The sequence below is a fragment of the Sturnus vulgaris genome, chromosome 3, assembly GCF_052056855.1.
Source record: "Sturnus vulgaris isolate bStuVul1 chromosome 3, bStuVul1.hap1, whole genome shotgun sequence".
Lineage (NCBI taxonomy): Eukaryota > Metazoa > Chordata > Aves > Passeriformes > Sturnidae > Sturnus > Sturnus vulgaris.
Genome location: NC_142245.1, coordinates 22207327 through 22230810, shown reverse-complemented (window position 1 = coordinate 22230810; position 23484 = coordinate 22207327). Strand labels below are relative to the sequence as shown.

Below are 23484 nucleotides of genomic sequence, written 5' to 3'. Positions count from 1 at the left end.
AGTATTTTCTGAGAGCTGTGCTCTGCTGAATACCCATGGCAACTTCTTAAGTGGGCAGGCTACTCCTGTGCCATGGTATGTGAAAGTGCTTCCCATTTCCTGGTGCTCAGAAGCAGCTGCAGGCTGACTGTCACTGCTATACTGGGGCAAGGCCCAGGTGTGCACCAACCCTTTGTCCCTGGATCTCGCAGCCCCAGTTCCCATGGCAAGGGAAGCCCAGGCCCAGGTGGAAGATGAGCCGTGGCACGCTGTAGCCGGGCGTTGGTCTGCAGGCTCCATGCAGCAGGACCCTGGGGCGTGCCAGGGCATGCAGGGCAGTGTAAGCACAGACACTGACACACAGAATGTGAGAACGGACTGCTCCGGGTTTCCAGGCTTCCTTTGAAGTCGATGGGAATTTGCCTGAGTAAGGTACACATTAAAATGGAATAAAAGTGTTCGGTTTTGGCCTGTTAGGACATGGGTGTCAATAGAAAATGCTTCATCGCTGAAATCATAAGCAGCTTGCTAAATATGTGGGGCTTAAGAATACTCCACCCAACGGCTTGCTGGTTAGAACATTCACAGGGAAGTAGAAGATATGAGCGTAGATCTCCTCTCCAGTCTCCTGAGTGGATGTTTCAGCCACTGACTTGCACTAAGTGGTGACTTTGTTCTCTCCCTTTTTCCTCCATCTCTTTCCATTTTTCACTGTGTCCTTGTTAAGCACTGAAAAAAAGCCCACCAAAACAACACCTGGAATCTGAAGTGTGGACACTTCCTCCCTCCCCTGAGATATTTAAATCCCAGAGCTTCACAGGGTTTAGTACACTTCCTTTCCTTGGTGTTGCTCAGTGCCTAACTGCTAGCAGTTCCTGGAAGACCACTGTGATTTCCTCTCGTGGGTGACTGACTTGCCCCACACAGGGAACTCAGGAACTTTAACTTTGGTCTGCATCTGCTCTGTTTAACTAAAACAAAATGCATCAGTGCAGAGCATGGTGACTCTTAAATCACTGTGTTGACTAAGCCCGATGCCCAGAAGAGCTGAGGTGAAATCACAAGAGATAATGACCATAAGAGAGAGATAATGATGGCTGATTTTATTTTAGTGATGTAAATAAAATGTGCTGCATCAAAGTACAGTAACTGATGAGATGTGAGTCTGGACTGGAAGAAAGACAGGGTCAGATACCCTTGTCCTCCCTTATTGAAGGCAACTAGACCATGTAATTCCTTTCACAAGCTGGTGACCCTCCAGCCTGCAGCCTGACATTAGACATTCTGTATAAGTAATAAGTAGAGCTTATAGCTAGGGTGTAAGTGCAGTCATATGTAGATAAATATGTAGGTAAAACAGATGTCTTGTATGTGCAAGTGGTATATTGAGGATGCATTGCAGTTAAGACACCAGTAATTGTAACATGCAACTTCAGTGTTACTTTGAGAGAAACAAGGCTGGCTGGGATACTTGAAGTATAAGTTGTGTTTTTCCATATATAGCTTCCTGTTAAATATTCTACACAGCAGCCACTATGCTTATGTTCTTCCCTAAGTGGTCACTGTGAATGGCAAGTGGTTCAGCACTTATTGACAGGTTGCTTTCTTGTCTAAAAATAGAGGAATATGTGGATCCTTGTACACAGCAGGTAGTCAAGTATTAACAAAAGTGATTGATGATAAAAAGCTTGCTTTCTACTCTCCTGTCATCAACAACCTATTGGGATCAAGAGAACACTAGGATAGAAATTAATCTTCCTTGAGTTATTCTAAATAGTCAACTGATAGGAGATTTCTTTGATCTCATTCAATTGAAATTGATTAATTCTGTTAATTACTCTGTTTGAACTGAGGTAGCAGGAATTTTCTGCATGTTGCAGCATCCTTGATGGTTTGCCTTCTTGTATGCCAAACAATTAAACTTGGTAAAGAACGTGAAAACAGATTATGTCAACCTAGTGTTTCCTGACTAAGACTGATAATGACTATCAGTGTTAAATATCTGTAGAAAGAATCAGATGTAATTTCTTTCTTTACTTGGATTTTTTATTGAAACTGTCATTGGTTAAAATACATAAACAGTCCTTGGGGGGCAGGAACTCATGAATTCTTCTGCCAAGGAAATGCATAATCACTAAGCTAGAAATATTTTCTCTCCTTCTCCCTCTGTCTATTTTATACCTCATGAATCCTTAATTCTATAGGAAGAACTGGGGTTACATTAGAGTTCTTTAACACCAGCTGGATTATGGGATTGTTGTAAACCTAGGGTGGTCCCCCAAGTTTTATGCCATCTCCTTATTCCTGATGCTGGGAAGGTTCAGATTAACATTAATAGTGCAGGACTAACCTCCTACCTGGAACCTGTTGGTTTTTTTTCCAGTTAGCAAACTAAATCTTATGAGCTAGAGGAGATAGTTGGAGTGCTCAGGAATGTACAAATAGACTGACATACACTGAAGGATTTGCCACATACCAAGCACACGACTGCTTCAGGTTTGTCAGCTGTCCTGACATCTGTCTTTGCTCTATCTAGCTTTCAGTCAAAAAGAAAACTATTTTATTGTGCTAAAATGTTGTTATTAAAAAAAAAAATATCAGTGAGTATTTCTGGAGAGAGGTATGAGAAATGAAACAATAAAACATGTTGTAGGTACATCTTATTCCAGCTAAGCTTCAAAGTGCTTTGCCTTTCCTGTGTAGCTGGTAGGGATTTGGGCCAAAATAACTTCCAAAATATTTACTACAGCCCTCTGGTGCTGGGATCCAGTTCTCTTGTATCCTGCCTGATACAGGTTAGTCTCTGCTCTGTAAAGATGCCTTTGGAGTGCCCTTCTGTGACACTGTAGCTCAGCTGGAAGTCAGCAGCTAATTGACTCTGAAGAAAGCCTTCATGCAACAGGAAGGCAAAACATCCTGACAAGCTCAGTACTTGCTCTGGGGGTAAACAGGTCATTTACCTGTTTTCAGTAAAATTCCTTCTGCTGATGTCGAGGGAGGTGAAACTTGCTAAGCACCCATGTGAGTGTACTGCTATTTATAAAACTCAAGTGTAAAACTTCTTGTGCACAAATACGTAAGTGAGAACAACAAATATAGCTCAGTAATATTTCCTAGAGATCAGATAAAATCACAGGGCAGTGCCCTGGAGTCCAGTAAAGTGCTAGGATCAGTGATGTCTAAGTGTGGCTTGCTTGAACTGGGCTTGTTTGAGCACTGGAGTGATAGGCTCTCTCCAGGAAGGTTCAAGACGTGGATTTAAATGTCTCCATGCAGAAGAAATGCCTTTATGCAGAAGAAATAATTAGAGTCCTTTTTGCTTATCCTGAGTCTTGCAATCTCTTGATTGCAATCTCTTGCAGTCTTGAACTATTATGTAAAATCTGGAGGCTTTTCTTTTATTTGTGTTTTCAAAGAAAGCAGTAACCTTATCTACTGTTTGTAGGAAGTTTATTCTGCTAGCCTTCCAAAAAAGCCAAATGAAGGGCTATTTTCTGGATCAACTGGGTGTAAGAATTGAGCATAATGTTGAGCAGCATGGTGGGAAGCATGTTTCTGTCCAGAAGCAGAAAGCTTGTTCAGGAACACCAGTGGTGAAAACTGAGCCACATGGAAATTAAAATAAATTGGTTTTGTCAGGGATCACTGTTTTGCTTCTAGACACCTCTGTCCATGGCACATGTAATGCCATTCACCTGCAAAATTATATAAAACCCTTCAAAGTAGCTGTCAAAAAGGTAGCTCCAGAACTGGAGGCAGCACTCACATGCCATGGAAGTACCATAATTAAGGCAGTTTGCCATTCTGAGGGGTCAGGGTTCCCAGTTGGAGTGTGCTGCTGAGAAGACCCTATCTGTCCTACCTTTGGAATCTAGCAGTACTTTTGTATTATGCTGCACAATCCTTTGCATGCAGCACCTTGCTCCTAATTCCCACACAGCTCCTTGTGTGGGGTTCTGCTGTGATATACAGCAGATATATCCAGAATATCCAACATCCATCACATCTGGATTGCATGTATTTTTGTGGATTTGTTTGCAGGATGAAGGACCCACTCCCTGTGACCCTGTAAGTTAGGAATAAAAGAAGGTTTTTTTCCCACACATCTACTTTACTAGTTATAATATTGTGATCAGAGCTGACTTTCCAAAATATTCTAGGCAATTTTATGAGTTTGTAAAATCACCAGATCTTCCCTCTAAAATAAATTGCCAATAAGTCCCCAAGAATCTGGTGCAAATATTCAGCCTGAGGCTTCCTTAGTCACTGCTTTTGTTGTATTTCTTTCATTGAGATACTCTTACTGGATAAAGCCTTAGGTAAATTTTTCGAGTCATAATCCCCTTAATATCCGAAGTTGTTATGAGAGAGAACATGAAAAGCTAAGAAAGCAATAATTTCAGGAATTGGTTTCTTTATGGCTTTTCTATTAACTTTTTCCTGGCAATCATGCTCATTAATTTGGTACACACACACACACACACACACACACACACACACACACACACACACAATCACAGAAAGTTTATATAAATTGTTATAGGGGGTCACTTATGCTATATTTGTTTCCAATATAAATAATTTAGAAAAAGAATGATTTTTATTGTAGAGTACCTTTTACACTAACATAATGACTTTTTTACAATTTTACTCACCCTTTTATGTGATGGGGCAATTAATCTTTTCAGGCAAATGATTACAAAAATATTAATCTGCTGAGAATTTTAGAAATAGAACAGTTTTTATGTCCAATCTGCTCAAATGTAATGGAAATTTCATAATATTAATTTTAGCTGTTTTATGTGAAGGGATAATACAAAATAACTTTCTCACCAGTCACAGTCCTGAGCGCATCTGGTTCTATTTGGTGCCTGGGGTATTACATCTGGGGTATATTTATATTTGCTGTGCAAAGAGGAAAATATGGGCCAATCTTGCCCTGTATTTTCTACCTATATTTTCCTTGGAGCCGGAGTCCAGCTTTTAATGTTCCCTCTACCAATAGAAAATAAAACATAAAACTATACAAGCCCATGGCTGAGTTCCTTGCATGCTTAACATCAGTGGCAGAACACAACTTTCTTCTAGAGAAGTATAGAGATTAGAAGCCACTTTAAAGCTGAAAAGATGAGTGTGACCCTGTAGCCTGTTCTCCTACCAACAGAGTCGATAACTGCCAGTCAAAGATTAAATCACCAAACCCTGAATTTCAAGATCATGCCTTAAAGAAAATAGAAGGAAGTGCCTTCAAGGATGGAAGTACTGAGCAATGTCAATGCATGATGTATCTGAATGGCAGGAATTTATGTTTCTTGCTGCCCAAATACCTTATGAAAACTGGGCTTTGCTCACCCAGCTTTCTGCTTGCATGGTGTTAGTTATCTTTGTCACAGCAGCAAGAACAAGCTACTGAATAAATAAATAAATAAACACAACCAAATGCTATCTTTCTTTAAAAAAATCTGTAACATCCTTTCCAGATATATCTCTATGTAGCTGAACACAGAGTTTGCCAGAAAACAGTCTCTCGTGCATATTTGAAAATAATTCATAGATTTCATTGCACTTTCATGGCTAAAGCCAGGTAGAATAGAGTCTGGTAGTTTTAAAACATAGATGATACTTAATGTTCTCCTTTTTCATCACCTCATTTGTATTCTTTATTTCTGCTAGCAAGTTTTTTCTTTAGCCCTGCATGATACTTATTTAGTATTGCCAGGGCTATTTTCTCTTATTTTCTCTTTGTCTGTTTTGTTTTGTTTCTTCCAAATCTTATTTGTGGATTACTCAAAAAGAAAAGCACTAATGCTATTTTAGGTGATTTCCAGTGTCTTCTGTATTTTATTTTATTTTCAGATTGTTGTATCATAGGTCTGTGTCACTAATTCCAGAGTTCCCTAAAATGTGAATATTGTACTTTATAAATACAAGAAGTCCTTAGCTACTCAAGACATGGTTTAAGAGCAAGCTTACTGACTCAAGGAAAACTCCCTTTAGAGTCAGCACAAACTTTGGCCATTCTCATCAGGATGTATTTTTCTTTCAAAATATTCCCTGCTCTTTTCCAGTCTGCAAAGACAATATGGAGATTAGGTTTCCATCTCATAAGTTATCCAGTAGCACCATAAAAATCAGTTGCATGGTTGGTACTATTGGGTGTGGAAAGACAGATATGAAACCTAGATGTTCTCCTTGTCAGCCTCTTGTTTTGAAGAGACCACAATAGCAAAAATGGAAAACAAATTACAAACCAGCAATTTTGTAGAACATTTTTGTGATTACAGAAAAGTATTTTGTAATCATCCCAAAGCACTACTAACTGTCCATCAAGGAGATAAAGTAATTCAAAGTAGTTGTAAGGTTTTTTCTGTGCATAAATAATCCATAATAATGGTGACATATGGCAATTCACATTTATCTTTGGTAAGACTGGCCCTGAAAGTTAGTTATAATCATTGCTTCTGAAGCTCTCCAAGCATACTAGATTTGTGGAAACAAATATGAAATAAACAGTGGCAGAACATGTGATAAATAAATCCCATTAGGTCTGATAACACGACACAAGCAGGGAGGAAACCCACTGGGAGATTTGCAAGTCAGTAAAGAAAAATACACATTCACAATATTAATTACAACAGTGAATGCTTTACGGGTTCTAAAACAACTTCCCTCTTGCTGCAAGTGGATAAATAGATAAGGCTTACTAGCAATGGAAAGAATTAGAACATAATTAAGACTGGCAACTGAGCTGTATGAAAATAGATGAGCACATGTAAACATTTTTTCTAGTAATTGATGAGGTGAGAAACAATGGCTTTTCTGCTGAATAAATAATTTGTCACACTGTAGGACAGACGCTCATGGTAGATATAATAACTTGCTAGTGAAGTAGAACTCATTAATACTGTGTGGTGCAGTTGACATGCTGGAAGGAAAGGATGCTGTCCAGAGGGACCCTGACACACTTGGGAGACCTCACTCAACATGAGCTCTCAGCCCAGAAGGCCAACCAAATCCTGGGCTGCATCCAAAGGAGCATGGCCAGCAGGTCAAAGGAGGTCATTCTCTCCCTCTACTCTGCTCTGGTGAGTCCCCCCCACCTGCAATGCTGAATCCAGCTCTGGGGCCCCCAAGAGGAGAAGGACATGGAAGTCCAGAGAGGAAATGAAGTTGATAACAGGACTGGAGAACCTGCCCTACAAAGACTGGTTGATAAAGTTGGGGCTGTTCAGCTTGGAGAAGGGAAGGCTGCATGGAGAACTCATAGCAACCTTCCAGTATCTGAAGGGGCCGTACAGGGAAGATGGAGAGGGACTATTTCTCAGGAACTGTAGTGATAGGACAAGAGGGAATGGGTATAACTTAGAAAGAGGGGAAATTTAATTTAGATATTAGGAAGAAATGTTTTACTGTGGGGGTGATGAGGCACTAGAACAGGTGGCCAGAGAAGCTGTGGATTGTGAACAGCTCCAAACCCTGGAGCTGTTCAAGGCCAGGTTGGATACAGCTTTGAGCAACCTGGTCTAGTAGGAGGTGTCCCTGCTTATGGCAGGTGCTCTGGGACCAGATGGTCTTTAGGGTCGCTGCCAACCCTTAACATTCTATGATTCTGTGATTCTGCAATATGCATTCTAATTGCTCTCTGTATGCTTAACTCATTTTAAAAAGTGAATTAGAAGAGATCACATATATTTCAATGGGTCTTTTTTAGCACTTTACCATTTTCAGAGGCAGAGGAGGACTGAGTATCACTCAGCTGCAAGTGTCTCCTGCCTATTGCCTTCTCCCCAGTGCTGGGAGGGTGTGTTTTCAGCACGGTCACTTGGAGCAGCCTGGCATCCTTGCTGCATGTTGAAGAACATGGTCTGCCTTCTGGTTTGCTCCAAAGAGAAGCAGGCTGTGTGCCATTAGTCCCTCATTTAGTTTAAATTCCCACAGCAGGATACAAATAATGGTTTAATGGTGAAATACGGTGACATGGCATGGCCTTAATGTCATAATTACCCATAAAGAACTGACAGAGATCTTTTAATGTCTCCAAAGAAGTCAAGAGACAAGTAATTTGTAAGTCCTGCTGAATAAGTAAAATGAACCTTAAAAATAACTTACTATATAAGTCCAGTAGTATTTCTGCAAAGCTTTCTGGTAATAAAACTTAGCAGTAGCAGAAGTTTATCCTTGACTTCAACAGGGTGTACAGTTTGGCCAAATTCTGAAGATATGCAGAGGTTTCCTGCTCTCATGTGATGAGGAAGAGTGGATGCTGTGTTCAGCAGGTCCCAAAGCCTTTAGCAATACACTGTTTGATCACAGGCACAGGTCCCCTGTGGCAAATTAAACAGGTGCCCACATGAATAAACTGCTGTTGAAGTCAGCGAGGCAAATGCCCTCACTGGAACCCTTGTCATAACAGTCCTTTGGGAATGTAGAAATTCTCAGCAACTAATAAGATCGAATAAGGCAGGAACCTGTGGTGCCTCCCATTCCACAGCTGGCTAAAGGAGAAGAGCATGTATTGCTCACAGAGGTGGGGGCTTAGCAGAAGCCTCTTTCTCTGGGCACAAAGCAAGTGTTGTTCATGACCTCTCAGGCAGGGGATGGCTCCTGAATTAGGAAGAGGAAAATAAAGTGTTAGTGACAGGTAAGAGTACTTTTTACTTGAGACTTTTAAATTGGTCTTTATAGGGTAATACTTCTCTGGAATAACTATTTCCTTGCAAGTGACCTCCTATCCTATCAAAGCTACGTTTAGATCATCTGCAGCTGTTATTTCCATGAATATGGGATTGTGATGTTTATCATGCAACTTTGACTTCCTCTGCATGCTGCATGTCTGTCTCTCTTGGCTGAGTCTACTTTTAACATTTCAAAGAGTTGAGCAGCTTCCAGCAGCCACTGTCTGTGAATATTGTGGTCATCCCAAACTCATGCCAATACATTTTTAGACAGCATTTGACAGTCCTGTATTTTGTGAGTTTTTCTTATGTTGGCATGAAATACACAAACCTGCTTATACTTAATCTTAGAAAAAATTTTTTTTCCAATTTGTTCGGATAAATCTCCTTGGCTCAGCAGCAAATCCATTTGCTTGCAAGGCTGGAGATCTGAGTTTTAGCCCCTTTTATTACTTAATTTTGTCTATGTTGCTTAGTGGGAAGTTTTGTCAGTGCTGCATTTAAGTGTGTTTATTTAGCAAAGCTCAGGTCTGATGCATCAAGCTGGTTGAATGTCAGTTCCAAATTTGAGGGCAAAATGGTCACACACAATATTCAAACAATGTGTGGTGTACATGGCAAAAAAAAACAAAACAAAAAAAACACCAAAAAAACACCAAAAAACACATGTTGGTGGGCGTGACTCCATAGAGTAAAGGATGGTGCAGTAAAAGGCCTCCAGAAAATAGAAGCTGCTGTACACAATAGTTTTTATTGTAGACTACAAAAAGAATTACTGGTTTTCTTGCTGAACTGGAAATCACTGCTGTATGTAGAGTGTTTATATCCCTGCTAGAAATAAGAATGTACAGCTCAAGTCCACTCAAAGTAAGTGGTAAGATGAGGATCCAGCTGAGGATTGCATCTGCGATCACAATAGGTGGAAAATATCAGCCAACTGAAAGTAGTCACTGGAGATATTTACTAGGTAATTAATGGAAATAACTGCTTTTCCAGACAGCTCTTCAGGTCTTAAGATTAAGGCACCAATGCAGTCATTCTGGGAGTGGATCTCAAAATGGTTTCTTCCCATTGGGTGGAATCCCTAAATTTAAGGCCTGCTCCCAACCCTCCTGAAGATATTAGAAGGCTTCCCATGGATTTCAATTTGTAAGCAATAAATATGACCCTTTTAAAGCTTTTAATAATAATTCCTTCACTCAAGGAAAAACAAAATCTCATTCCAAATATTTAGATTGCTAAAGGAAGGCATGTAGTACTGTTTTCCACAGTACTTTATGGAGACACATGTCAGCATGGAGGAAAATGTTCACGCCTGTTTTCCCATAGGATGTTCAAAGAAATCCTGTGAAATTATTCTTTTCCATGAGATAGGAGCAGCCAGTGTTTATGTAGGCTGATGATTAAGAAACCTTCTGGAGAGAAATGAGAAAAGATTATGGGTTTTTTTGGGGGGGGAGTACTCTATATTAAAAATATTCAGGTGTGAGAGTCATCTTTGAGCATTCCTTGAGTGAGGGAGTATCAGTAGTCAGAAGCAGACGTTTGTCTTGTGTTTGAGTATTGGGACTGTGTTGATGAAGCCAACCCTGTGACTGAAGATCTGCTTGCCAGGGGTTGTTGGACAGGGCCCAGAGGCTCTCCTCACTCGACAAGTGCTCGGCTGGTTCCCAGGGATGGGCAGCAATGAGCTACAGCTCGCTCTGAAATAGCAGAGGCAGCTTCCTGCCCTGTGCTGTATCTTGTGGAGACTTGTGGACGCACTGGATGAGAGTGGTGTGATTGATGTTGCTGAAACTGGAGTCCTAAGGAACTCAGCCTTACACTCATTTGTATTATGTCACATTGATATGGAGAAGCGTTAAAATAAGTGACTTCTAAAGTGTTTGCTGATGGTGCTGCTGATTTAAGCGGGATTATAGCCCATTAAACACCCGATGTATGACTGTCTTTGGCCATTTTACAGATAGAGCCTCTGGCTTTAAATGCTTGAGACTTACACCCATTTGTTACAGTGAGTATTTTTTTTAGACTTTTTAGAGAGTGGTTGTGGGAGCAGTTTTTCGTTTCTCTTGGTAAATCCTCTTCTAGGATTTGTCTTCATGCTCTTCACCTCAGTGTGAACTGACCCATGGATAGTGTCACAGGTGACAGATGACTGGGAAATAGGGGAGTTAGCCCATGGCAGAAATAGCAAGGATAATTTCAGGCTTTTTAGTGGCAGAAAGCACAGTTGAAGCAGCATTTCTGATGTATCTATCAGACTGAAATGGAAGAAGGCGGTGCGCAGGCGGTGCGTGCGATAGGAGAGCAGCTACCATCCCTGACTCCTAGATCCCACCTAGTTAACTCCTTACAGCAACTCACCAGGGCTGCCAAGCACCGGGTTAAAATCAGGCCGAGCCGGGAAGGACGGAACCGCCTGCCCCTTCAGCCCCTCGCCGTTCTCCGGCGAGGGCCGAGGTGTCCCCGCTTGTCTCCCCTCTCCTGCTAATTCGGTGACATTTCGGACAGTTCAAAAGTTCACGGGGAGGCTCTGGCGAGGCGACCGGGTGTGGGGGGCTGGAGCGGGGACCGCCGGCAAGTCCAGCCTCGCCGGCGGGGCTGGCCGGTGCCTTCTCCTCCTCCCTCTCTCCCTCCTCTCTCCTCGCTTGTTTCCAGGCGAGACCTTGCTGTCGGCAGGTACCGCTTTGCCTCTCCCCGGCTCCTCTTCCACCTTCCCCCGGCGCCCCTGCAGCATCCCCCGGCCGCCCAGGCGGGCAGGCTGCGCGGAGGGGCGCGGAGGGGCGCGCAGCCCCGGCGGGCCGGGAGCGGCTCCCCCCGCCGGCGGGGGGCGCGGAAGGGGGCGCGGAGGGGCGGGGGGGGCAAGCAGCGGTGCGGCTGCTCCTCGCCGCCCCACAAAAGGCACCGCCGGGCTCGGGCTGCACCGGAGCGCGCAGGGACACTCACACACACTCACACTCACACTCACACACACACACACACACACATACACAGGCGCTCACATATACACGGACGCACTCGCACGCACTCGCACACACGGGAGCGCCGCGATGTGCGATGCGCGATGCGCGACGTGAGGCACCTCGCACGCCGCGGGGCCGGGGGGAGCCGGCGGGATCCGCGTTGCCAGCCCGCCCGCCCCTGCCGCTCCCTCTCCTCCAGACCCATCTATCAGTCTCTTCCTCTCGGTCTGCTCCTGCCTTTCTTTTATTTTCCTTTTTTTTTTTTTTTTTAATTTTAATTTTTTAATTTTTTTTTAATTTGCTCTAACTGTATCTACCCAAGCATAGAAAAAATGCCTGCCCGTGGAGCGAGGAGAGGGCACCGGGTCGGTAAATAAGAAGTGAGTACGAGCACAATGGCGTGCCTCCCCGCTCCCAGCCCTGCGGATGCTGCATGCGCCCCTGCTTCCCCCGCACCGGACCCCGGGATGCTCCCCGCGGCGCCCCGGGGCTCCTTTGTACCTTGCCTGGCTCCTTTCCCCTCCCTTCCCGGCCCCGCTCGCGCCGCGCCCCGGCTCCTCCGCCGGCCGCCTCGCCCCCGCGCCGCTCCCCGCGGCGGAGCATCCCAGCCGGCGGCAGCTTCCCGGGGGCTACGGGGGCTGCACCCCGCGGGGGCGGCGGGCGTCCCCCGGCGCACCGCACCGGCCGCGGGGAGGGGGCGGCGGGGCCGGCGGCGGAGCGGCGGTGCCCGGTGCCCGCTCCTTTGTTCGCCGCCGGCGGCCGCGGCGGGTCGGCGCTGCTCCGGGCGGGCTCGGCGGCCGCTGCCGCGCTGAGAGCGCTCCCCGGCACCGGCCCTGGGGGATCGGAAGGGCGAGGGGGCTGCCACGGGAAAGAAGGCGGCGGCGGGGGGAAAGGGGCTCCCCCCGCCAAGGTGCGGGACGGGGGGGCTGTGCCCGACCCCCGGGTGCCCGTGGGGCGGGGGCCGGAGCTGTGGGAGGCGTGACCGCGGCGAGCGTGGAGTGCCCGGCGCCCACCCCGCGGGCTGTGAGGGGTGCCCCGGGTCCCCGTTCGGCCCGGGCCGGGGCTTTCACTCTCCCCCTGCCCCTTCTCCCGGAGCCCGTTGTGCGCCGGAGCCCGGGGGGTTCCCAGGCAGTGACTCTGCCAAGTGCCACCGCCTTCCCTGCAGAGACGCATCCCATCTCCGCCGTCCTGTGGGAGACTTTCCACTAGATTTAGATCTGAGCCTTTCCCACCAGAAAAAGAGCTGGAAGAGCTGACTTGGCCATTTAAAACGTACTGGTTATTCAAAACAATTTATATATAGCTTATGTGGTCACTGTTATGACCATCTTCCCACAGGAGATCTTTACCTGTACTTAATGTGGAGGATTTTTTTTTTTTAGTACCCATGTAGTTACTGGTAGTCACATGCGTTATCCAAGTACTTGATTAACACACTCAGCTACTCTTTTCCTAACCCGGTGGATTTTTGTAGCTGTAAATAGAAGTTCGTGCTCTAACGAATGCACAACTCTTCCAGTAAGCACACATGTGTTGTACCACAATTTTTTGAAAGGTGTAATCAATAAACAATTAGCCCGTTAAGACCGGCATGATGAGCAATGTCTCCTTTTTACGGTTGTGTCTGGGGAGTTTAGAAATGATCACACAACTGTTCTCCGAGACCATTTGTTGGAGCATAGGACATAATAGGTGAGAGAGACAAGGTTTTGTATTTTCCTGATACTTCTGTAACACTGAGGTAGAGCACAGCTGGAAAGCTGCTTAGCAGTGCTTGAGAGAGCAGCGGACATAAAGAATCCCTGCAGCAAAACTACCTTAGAGTAATTTAATGAAATGCAAGGGTGCAGGAGAAATCTGTTTTTGGAAATGATTCAATATCATATGGGGGCAGACATAGAAAATGTTGCAAATGTGCATATGCATGTAAGATGGACACTACTACTCAGAGCAACAGATTTGTTGTAAGATGTCATGTGATTAAGAGAAAGATTCAGCAGTTTAAGAATTCCATTTAGAAGCAACAGAATTCGTGTAATCTCTTGGCAAGAAGTTTAATTAGTGAAATCTGAGTGGCACTGTAAACATTAACTTTCTTTTTCTATTTTTGCCAGTGGCGGCACCTGACTTGCTGGATCCCAAATCGGCCACTCAGAACTCCAAACCAAGATTATCATTTTCCACCAAGCCTACCGTGCTCGCTTCACGGGAGGAAAGCGACTCAGCCATTAATGTTATGAAATGGAAGACAGTCTCAACAATTTTTCTGGTGGTAGTCGTGTATTTAATAATTGGAGCAACAGTATTTAAAGCCCTGGAGCAGCCTCATGAGACCTCCCAGAGAACCACCATTGTGATTCAGAAGCAGACGTTTGTATCTCAGCATTCCTGTGTGAATGCAACAGAGCTTGATGAACTGATTCAGGTAATCCATACCAAACCCCTCATCACTTTGCCTTAGAGGTACAAATTATATATGGCAGTACTGCAGTGATAAGGGGCAAAACCTTTATAAGCAAAGCTCTGTATTGGCAGAACAATGTAACAAGTGTTAAGACCAGAAGCTGAGCATTTGCATTTTCATGCAAGGCCTCATGGTTGAAATGCTATTGCTATTTTTAGGTCCAGTATGCTTGGTAGAGGGCCTTTTCACTGAAGCCTCCCATTATGCTAATTAAATGATTATTCATCAGCAATATATATAATTAATAGTTCACAGAGGAATTGGTATATTGATTGTGCTTTACAAGTTCTGTCAATATTTGAAGTGCCTAATTCTGTGGAAGAAGCTACACCATCCATTCCCTTAAAGGACTCCTAATTTACTGTGATTTTATCAAGCTAGCGTTCCTTCCAGCTGTATGTTTCTTTATATTGATTTTGTTATAAGTACAGGAAAGTACCATGGACTTCCTACTTTGATGTTAAATCTCAATTTTCTCTGCTTCTTAAAGGCACATCCACAAATGATGTACATTGGTGTGTTCCTACTAACATGACTTTACCCTTACAGGTCACTGCCTCAGAACTATGGGAGATATTTATTTGCAGTAGCACAGAACTAGATCCGGAGCCTTATAAATCTACTTCCAACTTAAATCCCATGTTCTTATGAATATCCAGTGGCACTGGAGGGAATAGCAGAGGGCTGCCAAATCACATCAGTTCTGGGCATGGGACAATGAAATGGGAGACTAGAGTGAACACTGAAGAGTTGGAAAGGATTGACTCCTTCCTTAACAGTGGCCATGGGGCTATCTGGGTCTTCAGAGCACAAGATTGGACGAGGAGAGCAGGAGAGGGTGTTGGGCACCTGGACTATGGTGAACAGGAGCTCTGGAGTATGCCAGATGCATGGGCAGAAAGGATTTCTGTAAGTGTTTTTTGTCAGCAGATATGGCTGGGAGTTTAGAAGGTGATTTCACCTCTCTAGACCAATCTGCCTTGAGCATCAGCATGGACGTGGGGTTTTTTTTCAGTTTTAAGTATAGAATTCTGATGTGCTGAGTTATTTTTATGGTACACTACTTCTGAATTTTAAAGGTAAGCTGGGAAAATGTCTTGTATTTTGTGATTTCTTCCCTGCATTGTTGCTAAAATGTGTTCCAAAACTGCTACCCTTTAAATGACTGTCAGACAGCTCCTCTCTCCACAAGTCCAGCCAGGCATGCCTGAGGAGATGCTGCCAATAGTGATTTAGATGCTATGTAATAACTGTGTTCCAGCGGTTTGACCAGCGGAATGTAAGATAATCTTTCAGAGAAATATACAAGCACATTTTGATGAAAAATAACTCTTGTAGCTACTATAAATATCCTCCTATGAAATTTTTAGGTCAGATACTGTACTTGTGAAGATAAAAAAAGAAATTTTTAAGCAATATTATCTTACATCATCTGTGAGATGGACCTTAAGGCAAAAACTGTTGGAGTTTGCTCTGGAGTACTTAGATATTTTAGCATTTATGATTCTCTGCCCAGAAGCACAGATTGATAATAAAAAACCACTTCATCAGCATTCAACGCCCATTTGATGTTCTGTGTAAAATAAATGAGTTTCAGTACAACCATCAGAGCACAGATAACCATATCAGCATTAGCTTCCATCTCTACTAATGATCTTGCCACAACCCGAAAAACACAGGTGTGTGAAGCATGGGGAGGTGACACAGCCCCCCCCAGCACATGGACGAGAGAGAATTGTGGGAAGAGTTTTTGCTCTGCATGCTGTTGGGGTAAATGGAAAACTTAATTTGCCCTTGTTCCCTTCTGCTTCTCTGTAAAGAGCACCACAATGTGGAAATAGGAATGTGCTGTTATACTCCTTTCATAGGAGCAGAGGTGGGGCACAGGGAGCTTGTCTGGGTACCTTGCTTTATGCAGAATAAGTGTTAGTCAATGATATCAAGTTGTTTAAGGGTCAGGAAATTCTGCTTGCCCGAAGTAAAATGGCAAAGCGATGGTAAAAGGGAGTCTCAAATTAATTTTTCTAGGTCTAGGCTGCTATCTTACACATGGGGTCATATTTCTTCCCTAGTTGCCACTTTGTCACAAAAACGAAATTAGTGAAATACATTTTGTCTCCCTGGGGTTATGTCTGACTGTTATTACAATATAATGCAGTGTTTCTTCAGTTTTTGTTGGATGTCTGTATGAATAAAAATAAATAGTGCATGCAAGGAAAAAGTAAATGTTATTTAAGAATTCACTGAAAGCTATAAAACTGAAAATTAATATGTACTAGAGTAGAAAGGAGCTGGAATGATTAGTTTGTGTGAAGAAAATTACAGAGCTTACAGACTATAATGTCTTCTTTAATCAAGTATTTACCTTGAGTCAAACTATAATGAAATTCATTGCAACTTTTCTCTTTGAACTTTGTGTTCCGGGAATCCAGATACTGTTTTGGCCCTTTCATGCTAGTCATTGCTCAAAGTGCTTGTCATACCAGGCTTTTTCAATCTTCACAAACTTCTGCTCTGTAATTTAATCCTTACTCTGAAGCAGGCTTGACTACCCCAAGACTGTCCACAGGCAGTACAATATGTGATAGCTTATTCAGGTGAGCACATAAGAGAGACTAGGTGGAGAGCACAAATTCAGCAAAAAAAATTACAAGTGGAATGTCATTCCAGTTTCCTGCCCAGGAGCCATGGATTTTCCAGCACCTTGGCTAAAATCTTCCTTTTGTCACAAAGGTGTTTAAAAGTGTTTCTATAAATACACACAGGATAGGGCTTTTTCCCTTCCTGTCTTCTCCATCTTTATTCTATCTCACCAATCCCCAGAAGGTCTCCTGGTACAATATATACTGTTGCCAACTCTTCAGCAGGCACAGGTTTATTCCCTGGGTTTTGAATTCCTGAAACTTTGTATTGTCACATTGATTGTGTGGCTCCTCTGGTGTACTAGGTGAGAATTATACTTTTATAGACATCATATATTTTATATAGATGCAAAATATGGGACAACAGAGAGCTGCTATGCAGCCTAGAAAATGTGCAAAGGTAATGGAATAGAGTGCTTTGAGGATGGCAGTGAGGTAAATTCAGCTGCCTCAGAAAAAGGACCTGTGTTTTCCTCATAACTTTCCAACACAGTCGTCCAGCAGTGTTGTTCCTGTGCTGACAAAAAAAAACCCCCAAAAAACAGACATGGTCTTCATGACCTCTTCTGTCTCTGACTTCCATGGTCCAGTATTGCAAATCTTTCAGTCCAAAGCACTTCAGTTACTAGTTGCCTTGCTGTCATAGAATATACCTGCAATGAACAACAGCAATGCCTGACCCTGAGAGGTATATCCAGGTACATAATTCCTTTGGTATTTTGTGAGAACTTCCATTTAGCACCATATTAAAAATAGGCAGAAGTCATGCAGAGCATATCTGTACACCCAAGAGAGCAGTTTTTCCAGGCAATTTCGACTCCTTTTCCTGTAGCCTGAAGCCAGCATTAACAACAGCATTAAGTGGATCACTGCATGCTGTCCCCAATGGTGCTGAGGTGGGCAGTGCACAGCACTCAGAGGTGGTATATCTAAATTTACAACTAGAGAAATACCCCAGGAGGGAGGCTTGTAAAAGTACAAACACTACCTGGGTGAGTAATGAGAATACAACAGAGCAGCAAGCTGTGCATGGTCTGATGTTAAATTTCGTTTTTAAAAAGTTTCAGTTGGAAGGTCTCACTTGTTAACAGATGAGAAAGCATTGGTTTGGTAAAGGTTATTTGTGACTATCTAATACATTATAAAGCTGCAGAAAGGAATATGACCAGGTTCTTTCCTAGTATTTCTTCTTTTGGTGAAGAACACTCTACAATTCATCACAAATGGTGTTTTGGTTTCTCTGTGCCTGCTCTCAACTTGGCCCTGCCATGCAATACAAAGTAACTGTCAGGTGACAGAATAAAAGAGTAAATGTAGTTCAGACTGTGTGGATTTAATGAATGTGTGAAAAGTATAAAATATATAAACCTGATCTTCATTTACACTAAGGATTTTTTATGTCTTGTGTCCAACAATTTTTCCCTCTCCACTGAGCTTTTTGTTGGTAGAAGCTGATTGAAACCTGGGAGTAATCCAGCTATACACATAAATAACAGCAAGCATTAAAGAATGAAATAATTCTCTAACTGGAGCTCTTGTATCTAATTATTTCAATCTAATTCAAATTTTCTTTTAGTTTGTTGACTGTTTCCTATAGCAAGCTTGCCACTAAGCATTTAAAATGTTAGAGACATCTTCCAAACTCAGATGCACAAAATGTATTGCCAAGAACTTGGAAAAAAATCCTGCTATATTTATGCACCTGTGAGTGGTAGCAAATGGTTACACTGCTGATATTCAGGTGGCACTCTCATCCTCATGCAGTGCTGTGCAAACATGAGATACTTGTGTCTTCTTTCATGACATCTCCTGGGGTTGTCTTTGGGAACTGGTGAGCCTGACTGAATTTGATATTCAACAATATCATAAAATTGTCATTACTGTCGTTTCATACACCTCATTCCCTCTAGAGGATCCCAAAGATCCTATGGAGGAAATAAGGTGCATGAAAAAACAGTGAATTTGCTTTCTCCTTGCCCAGAACTCATGTTGTTCCTAGGACATAGGGATGTAGCCAGTATTTTTTGTTGTGGGATATCTTGGCAATTAGAAGCAACTGTTTGTCCCCCTGCCAAAGAAAAAGCTGATTAGAAAAAAAAGAAAGAGAAGAAATTTTTATGTAAATACCACCTAATTATATATTACTCAGCAGTTATTTGTTCATGTTGACCTTCTAAAACCGAAATGGAAGAAAAAATTACTTTCAATATCCAAGAAAGTTGTTTAATGCATTGTTTTTACATACAAAAAAGGGAAATAAGAAAAATCTTAGTGATATTATTTTAAATATCTAAAATGTCCCAGCAAACTGTGAATTATTATAGTTATTTTAGTGAGTTAATTCTGAAAATTAATAATGCGTTTTCAAGTAAAGGAACAATGGAACATAAGTTAATTTTAGAACATAGTTAATTTCCTGTTCCTTTAGCAGAAAGAGCCTTCAAATATATTTATTCTGAAATCCTAACAAGTGGAAAAAATACTTCTACACTAAAAAGCAAAATCTTTTAATGTGTTCCAAGTACTATGTGGGGTAATTCTTGTCTTATAAAGCTCATTTTGAAATCTGAACAAGTTTTCAGGGTGCTGCACCAAGCTGTCTCAGCAGTAAAACTTTTGCAGTTTTAAACCAGCCCCTTTCAGGGTATGTGGCTTCTTCTGAAAACTGAATGCCCACAAAAATGTGCTTGCATTTAAAATAAACAAACAAACTGAAAGAATTAATGAGCCACCAGGATTGATGTGGATCCCACAAGTTGATCTCCTTGGGTTCTGTGTGGGCTTGTGGCTAACATGGGGAGAACAGCTCTTCATGCAGGGACCTAGAGTTGTGTGCCATTCCTGGTTTCCTCTCACATTTGTGTCAGCTGCATGGCCTCTTTTCTTTCCATTCATCTCTTAGGTTATGAATGAGACCAAAATGGGGATTTTTTTTTTAATCTCCCTTGAGGATAAATGCTTTTTTTTCCCTCTTTATCTCTCTCTTGAGGGAAGCCTGACATAATTATGAATGACATCGGAGCAGTGTTTCTTTTTTCAAACTGGCATCACCAGAAAGTCGTCATGGTTTCTTATGTGATTAATTTCTTGTGAAAGAATTTTAATTTATAGTATGTATTTGCTGTGGCTTCATTTTTATAGTTGAAAGTAGGTAACTACATTAAGTTGCACCTCCACCAGTAACTGACTTTGTCTCTTTCACAGGCTTTTTTACAATTTGCATTGTAGCCACAAGAAAATTATTTTTGCCTGAAAATAATTTGCAGGTATATATTTAATTTCAATCAGATAAGCCCCTTGAGCCCTGATTATGTAGAAAACTCTTAAAGAAGTGTAAATGTTTTCTCTCCAAGAGATTATAAGGTATTGGAGTATGCTGTATAATTTTTGTAGATAGGAAAACACAGAGATGCAAAAATTTTGTTTTCAGGCAACTACAAAGTTTATTTAGACAATATTAAAATTTGTTAACTAAATCTATTAAGCTTGAAACAAATTTTATTAATTCTTTGAATCACAACATTTGTAGACATTCTCAGATCTGTGAGCTGTAGCTTACTGGTACTCTAAGCAGGAACTTTTCAAGGTAGTTTGAATGTAACAGTTTAAACTCTAAATATTCTTAGTCTCTCCTTTGGCAATTCCTTCCAGACTCTCCAAAAGAAAGCAGGAACTATCCCATTTCAGGATCCTAGCCTGGAAGCAGCATTTATGCTTTGTAAAACTTAAAGCCTTGAAAAGATTGATAGACCAGCATAGAAGAAATTGAGGCTGCACTATATTTATTTGAGGATCCAAAATACCATTGCATCAGTTTTTTTAATGTGCCGTCTGCATTTCAGTTATGAAGCCTATGACAAATGCAGATATCAGTAGCAGAGATGCCTGTTGATGATGTTTTCAAAGCAATGAAAGAAGAAATGAAGGACTTTCAAAGCAGTTAAAACACGAGGCATAGGAGCTGTAGTTTGAGTTGTTGGCCTGTATATGTGTCTGTCCTTTGTAAGGTGTCTGCCCATCAGAGCACTTGGGCTTTGTGTACTCTTAACTCGAAGTGTCCTGGCAGTCCTGCTTTGTACAGTGACCTCCTGTGAGAGTGTCCTTTTCTCTCGCTGTGTCTGTGACCCCTTTTTGCTTCACTCTGGTCAGAAATATATATTCAAACGCAGTTGTCTCCTTCCACAACCCCTCTCACCCAATTCTACCTGAATCCCCAGATCAGAAATATTTATTAAATGAAAGATTTCTGTGAAAGGCTTTTGGTCACACCCTTATCCAGACCTGTGCACCACACAGAAACCTACCTGGTGTGGCTGAGTCTAGATGGGTTGCAGAAGCCTCTGGATTGTGTGCACTCCTTGCTTAGGCTCCTGCTGTTGTCCCTCTTCTGGTTCTATACTCAGCTCCTGCAAGGAGGGATTTTTTGCCAAACTTTCTCTCGCCTGGGAGCATTTCCTCCAGGGACAGGACAGCTCCCTTTTCTGTAGCCATTATCTGCATAGTGGTTAAACCAAACTGATTTTTTAAGTGGTTCTTATCCTTCACAAGCATTATTTGGGGCAAGAATAACAAATAAATTCTAACTGCTCTTGACACTTCTTTGTTCGAGCAGACTGGCCTCAAACTTTTTTTGCTGCTTCCGGTGTTGAGACCCGTAAAGATTACATTTCCTTCAGATGAACAGTTTTATGGACCTAGAACTTAGCTTAGCCTGATTGCATCTGAATGCCAGCTTTTGTCTTAGAAAGGGTGGCAGATATGACTCATTAGTAAGTCAGTTCTGCAGAACAGCTGTTTGCATAATTCTTCCAGTCTGTAGTCTCAAGAAGCAAAGAAAAACCATCTTCCCTGAACGTGCATGTGTATATACATGCATATATATGTGTATGTACACACAGAGAATTTATATACTTAGAAACCCATGGGGTTTGTAATGCATATTTAGAAATAGAAATGTTCATTATGTTTCTGCAAGTTTTTAGTTTAAGTAGCTGTGAAAGAGGGTGAAAAGAATTCTTCAGTTCTTCACCATGTGGGGTATTAGTCTCCAGTGTAGAGCACACTCATACAAACTAAGAAGAAAAACAAGGAGTCACAGAATTATAATACAAATATTATTGCAATCTCTTTCAACATCAAGGCACACATCCGTGTGTTTTGAGGCTGGAGAGTTGTTTGCTAAGTGTTAAAAGCATCCTGGTGTGCCTTTGAACTGAGAACTAGGGTTTCCATTGCTTGTAAACCAAAGCTGAAATAAAAACACAGGACTTGTGCAGTAGCTGGTCCATAATGGGGTGTATCTTTATAATGTAAAGGGAGAGTGCTCTTGTCAAATGGCAGCAGAACTATAATGAAGGAAGAAATCCAGGCTGAGAAATGGTTTTCAGAGGCACAGTTGACTTTTTGACATCGTTTGTCAAGTGACTGCCAGGAAGCACAAGCTAACTCCTGACAAGCTGGATAACAAAAGGAAGCACACTCTGGATTTTAGCAGAAGCATAATTTGAGGTGCTTTTATTTTAATCTTTCAGTAGAAGAGCTGAAAGTAATGAACTGTTGTGTTACATCATTTCATAGAAGTGAAGTGACTGGAAGATGGTACAAAAACATGTATTCAGAGCCTGGTGTGGAACAAGGAGATGAGTATTGGAGTGACTGGTTTGACACATTTTATTTCTGCCTGATTTCCATGTGAGACAACAGTTGACTACCAGAGGCCAGCCTTCACACTTTATAAACTCTCCTTATTTTCCCTTGTCTTTGCAGAACCACTTAGTGGATGTAGCTTCCTGGCCAGCATGCTGGCTTTTGTCAGTCAATGCCATTGACTTCTTGCAGGGTCAGAGCACCAGAGGATGAAATCCTTGACCTAGAATTGTCTTCTATTCTCAGAAAATTACTGTTTGGTTAAAACCACAGTTTTCTCTCTTGTTTTGACAGAAGAAAAGTCACAGTATTCTATGTCTTAATCTGCAAAGCAAAGTTCAGCATGGCCTCTACAGAGAGATGCCTGCATGAACACAGGAATAACACAAAACTGCACAATGTATTTACTAGAAAGTCTTTCTAAATTATATAGGAAATGAAACACTGACATTCAATTAAAATGTGATTTGTGTTCTCACACTCTTTTTCCCAGTGTTCTGATTTCAAGCAAAAAATGTGTGGTGTGAAAGCAAGGCTTATGTGTTTTTGGAGCTCTGGTCATGCCTGGCCTGTCTACTCTGGCCTCAATCATCTCTGTCTCTTTTCTCTGCTACTCCGCTAAAGCTTGTTCCCAAATGTGGCTGCAAAGCCAAGCAGTTGGAATGTGTAGGTGTAGTTCAAGTGAGGACTTGATCTCAGACACACTTCATGCCTATCCTAAGATACATTAGAGAGGCAGCCTAAGAATTCACCTAACTTTAAAAAATTGGAATTTTTGAAAATTTTTTAATGTGTCAAAATTCTATCTCAATTCTTTTCACTATAAAAAAAACCCCAAAAAACCCCAAAAAACAAGGCCTGATTTTTTTCACCATTACAAAGATAATTAAAGAAGAAAAATGTATTACTGTAAGTGTAACCATATACTATTATTTTTAAAATCATTGTGCATATAGGCCTTGATTGGGTGCCATGTGCTGAGTGACCCACCCTCTGCTCAGTCCTCAGTCACCTCATATGAAACAAGTACTAGACAAAGACTCTGGAAGAAGGTAAGGCTAGTGAAATAATTGCATAATTTAAGAATTTGATCTGTCCACACCCCTGTTCTA

The 23484-nt window shown here is 42.1% G+C and overlaps 1 protein-coding gene across 6 annotated transcripts in view; it reads left to right on the top strand.

The window, feature by feature from the left end:
* KCNK2 (potassium two pore domain channel subfamily K member 2) overlaps positions 1-23484 on the top strand; it is a 128435-nt gene that overhangs the window by 39840 nt on the left and 65111 nt on the right. For 2 of the 6 annotated variants that reach the window (XM_088161180.1, XM_088161179.1), the window contains exon 4: positions 13735-14045. In XM_088161180.1, coding sequence (XP_088017306.1) covers positions 13735-14045 — 311 coding nt within the window. Of the gene's footprint in view, positions 1-11001; positions 11337-11851; positions 12001-13295; positions 13313-13734; positions 14046-23484 lie in introns of those variants that run through there. The other 4 variants (XM_088161182.1, XM_088161181.1, XM_014876873.2 and 1 more) reach the window with 4 other exon arrangements.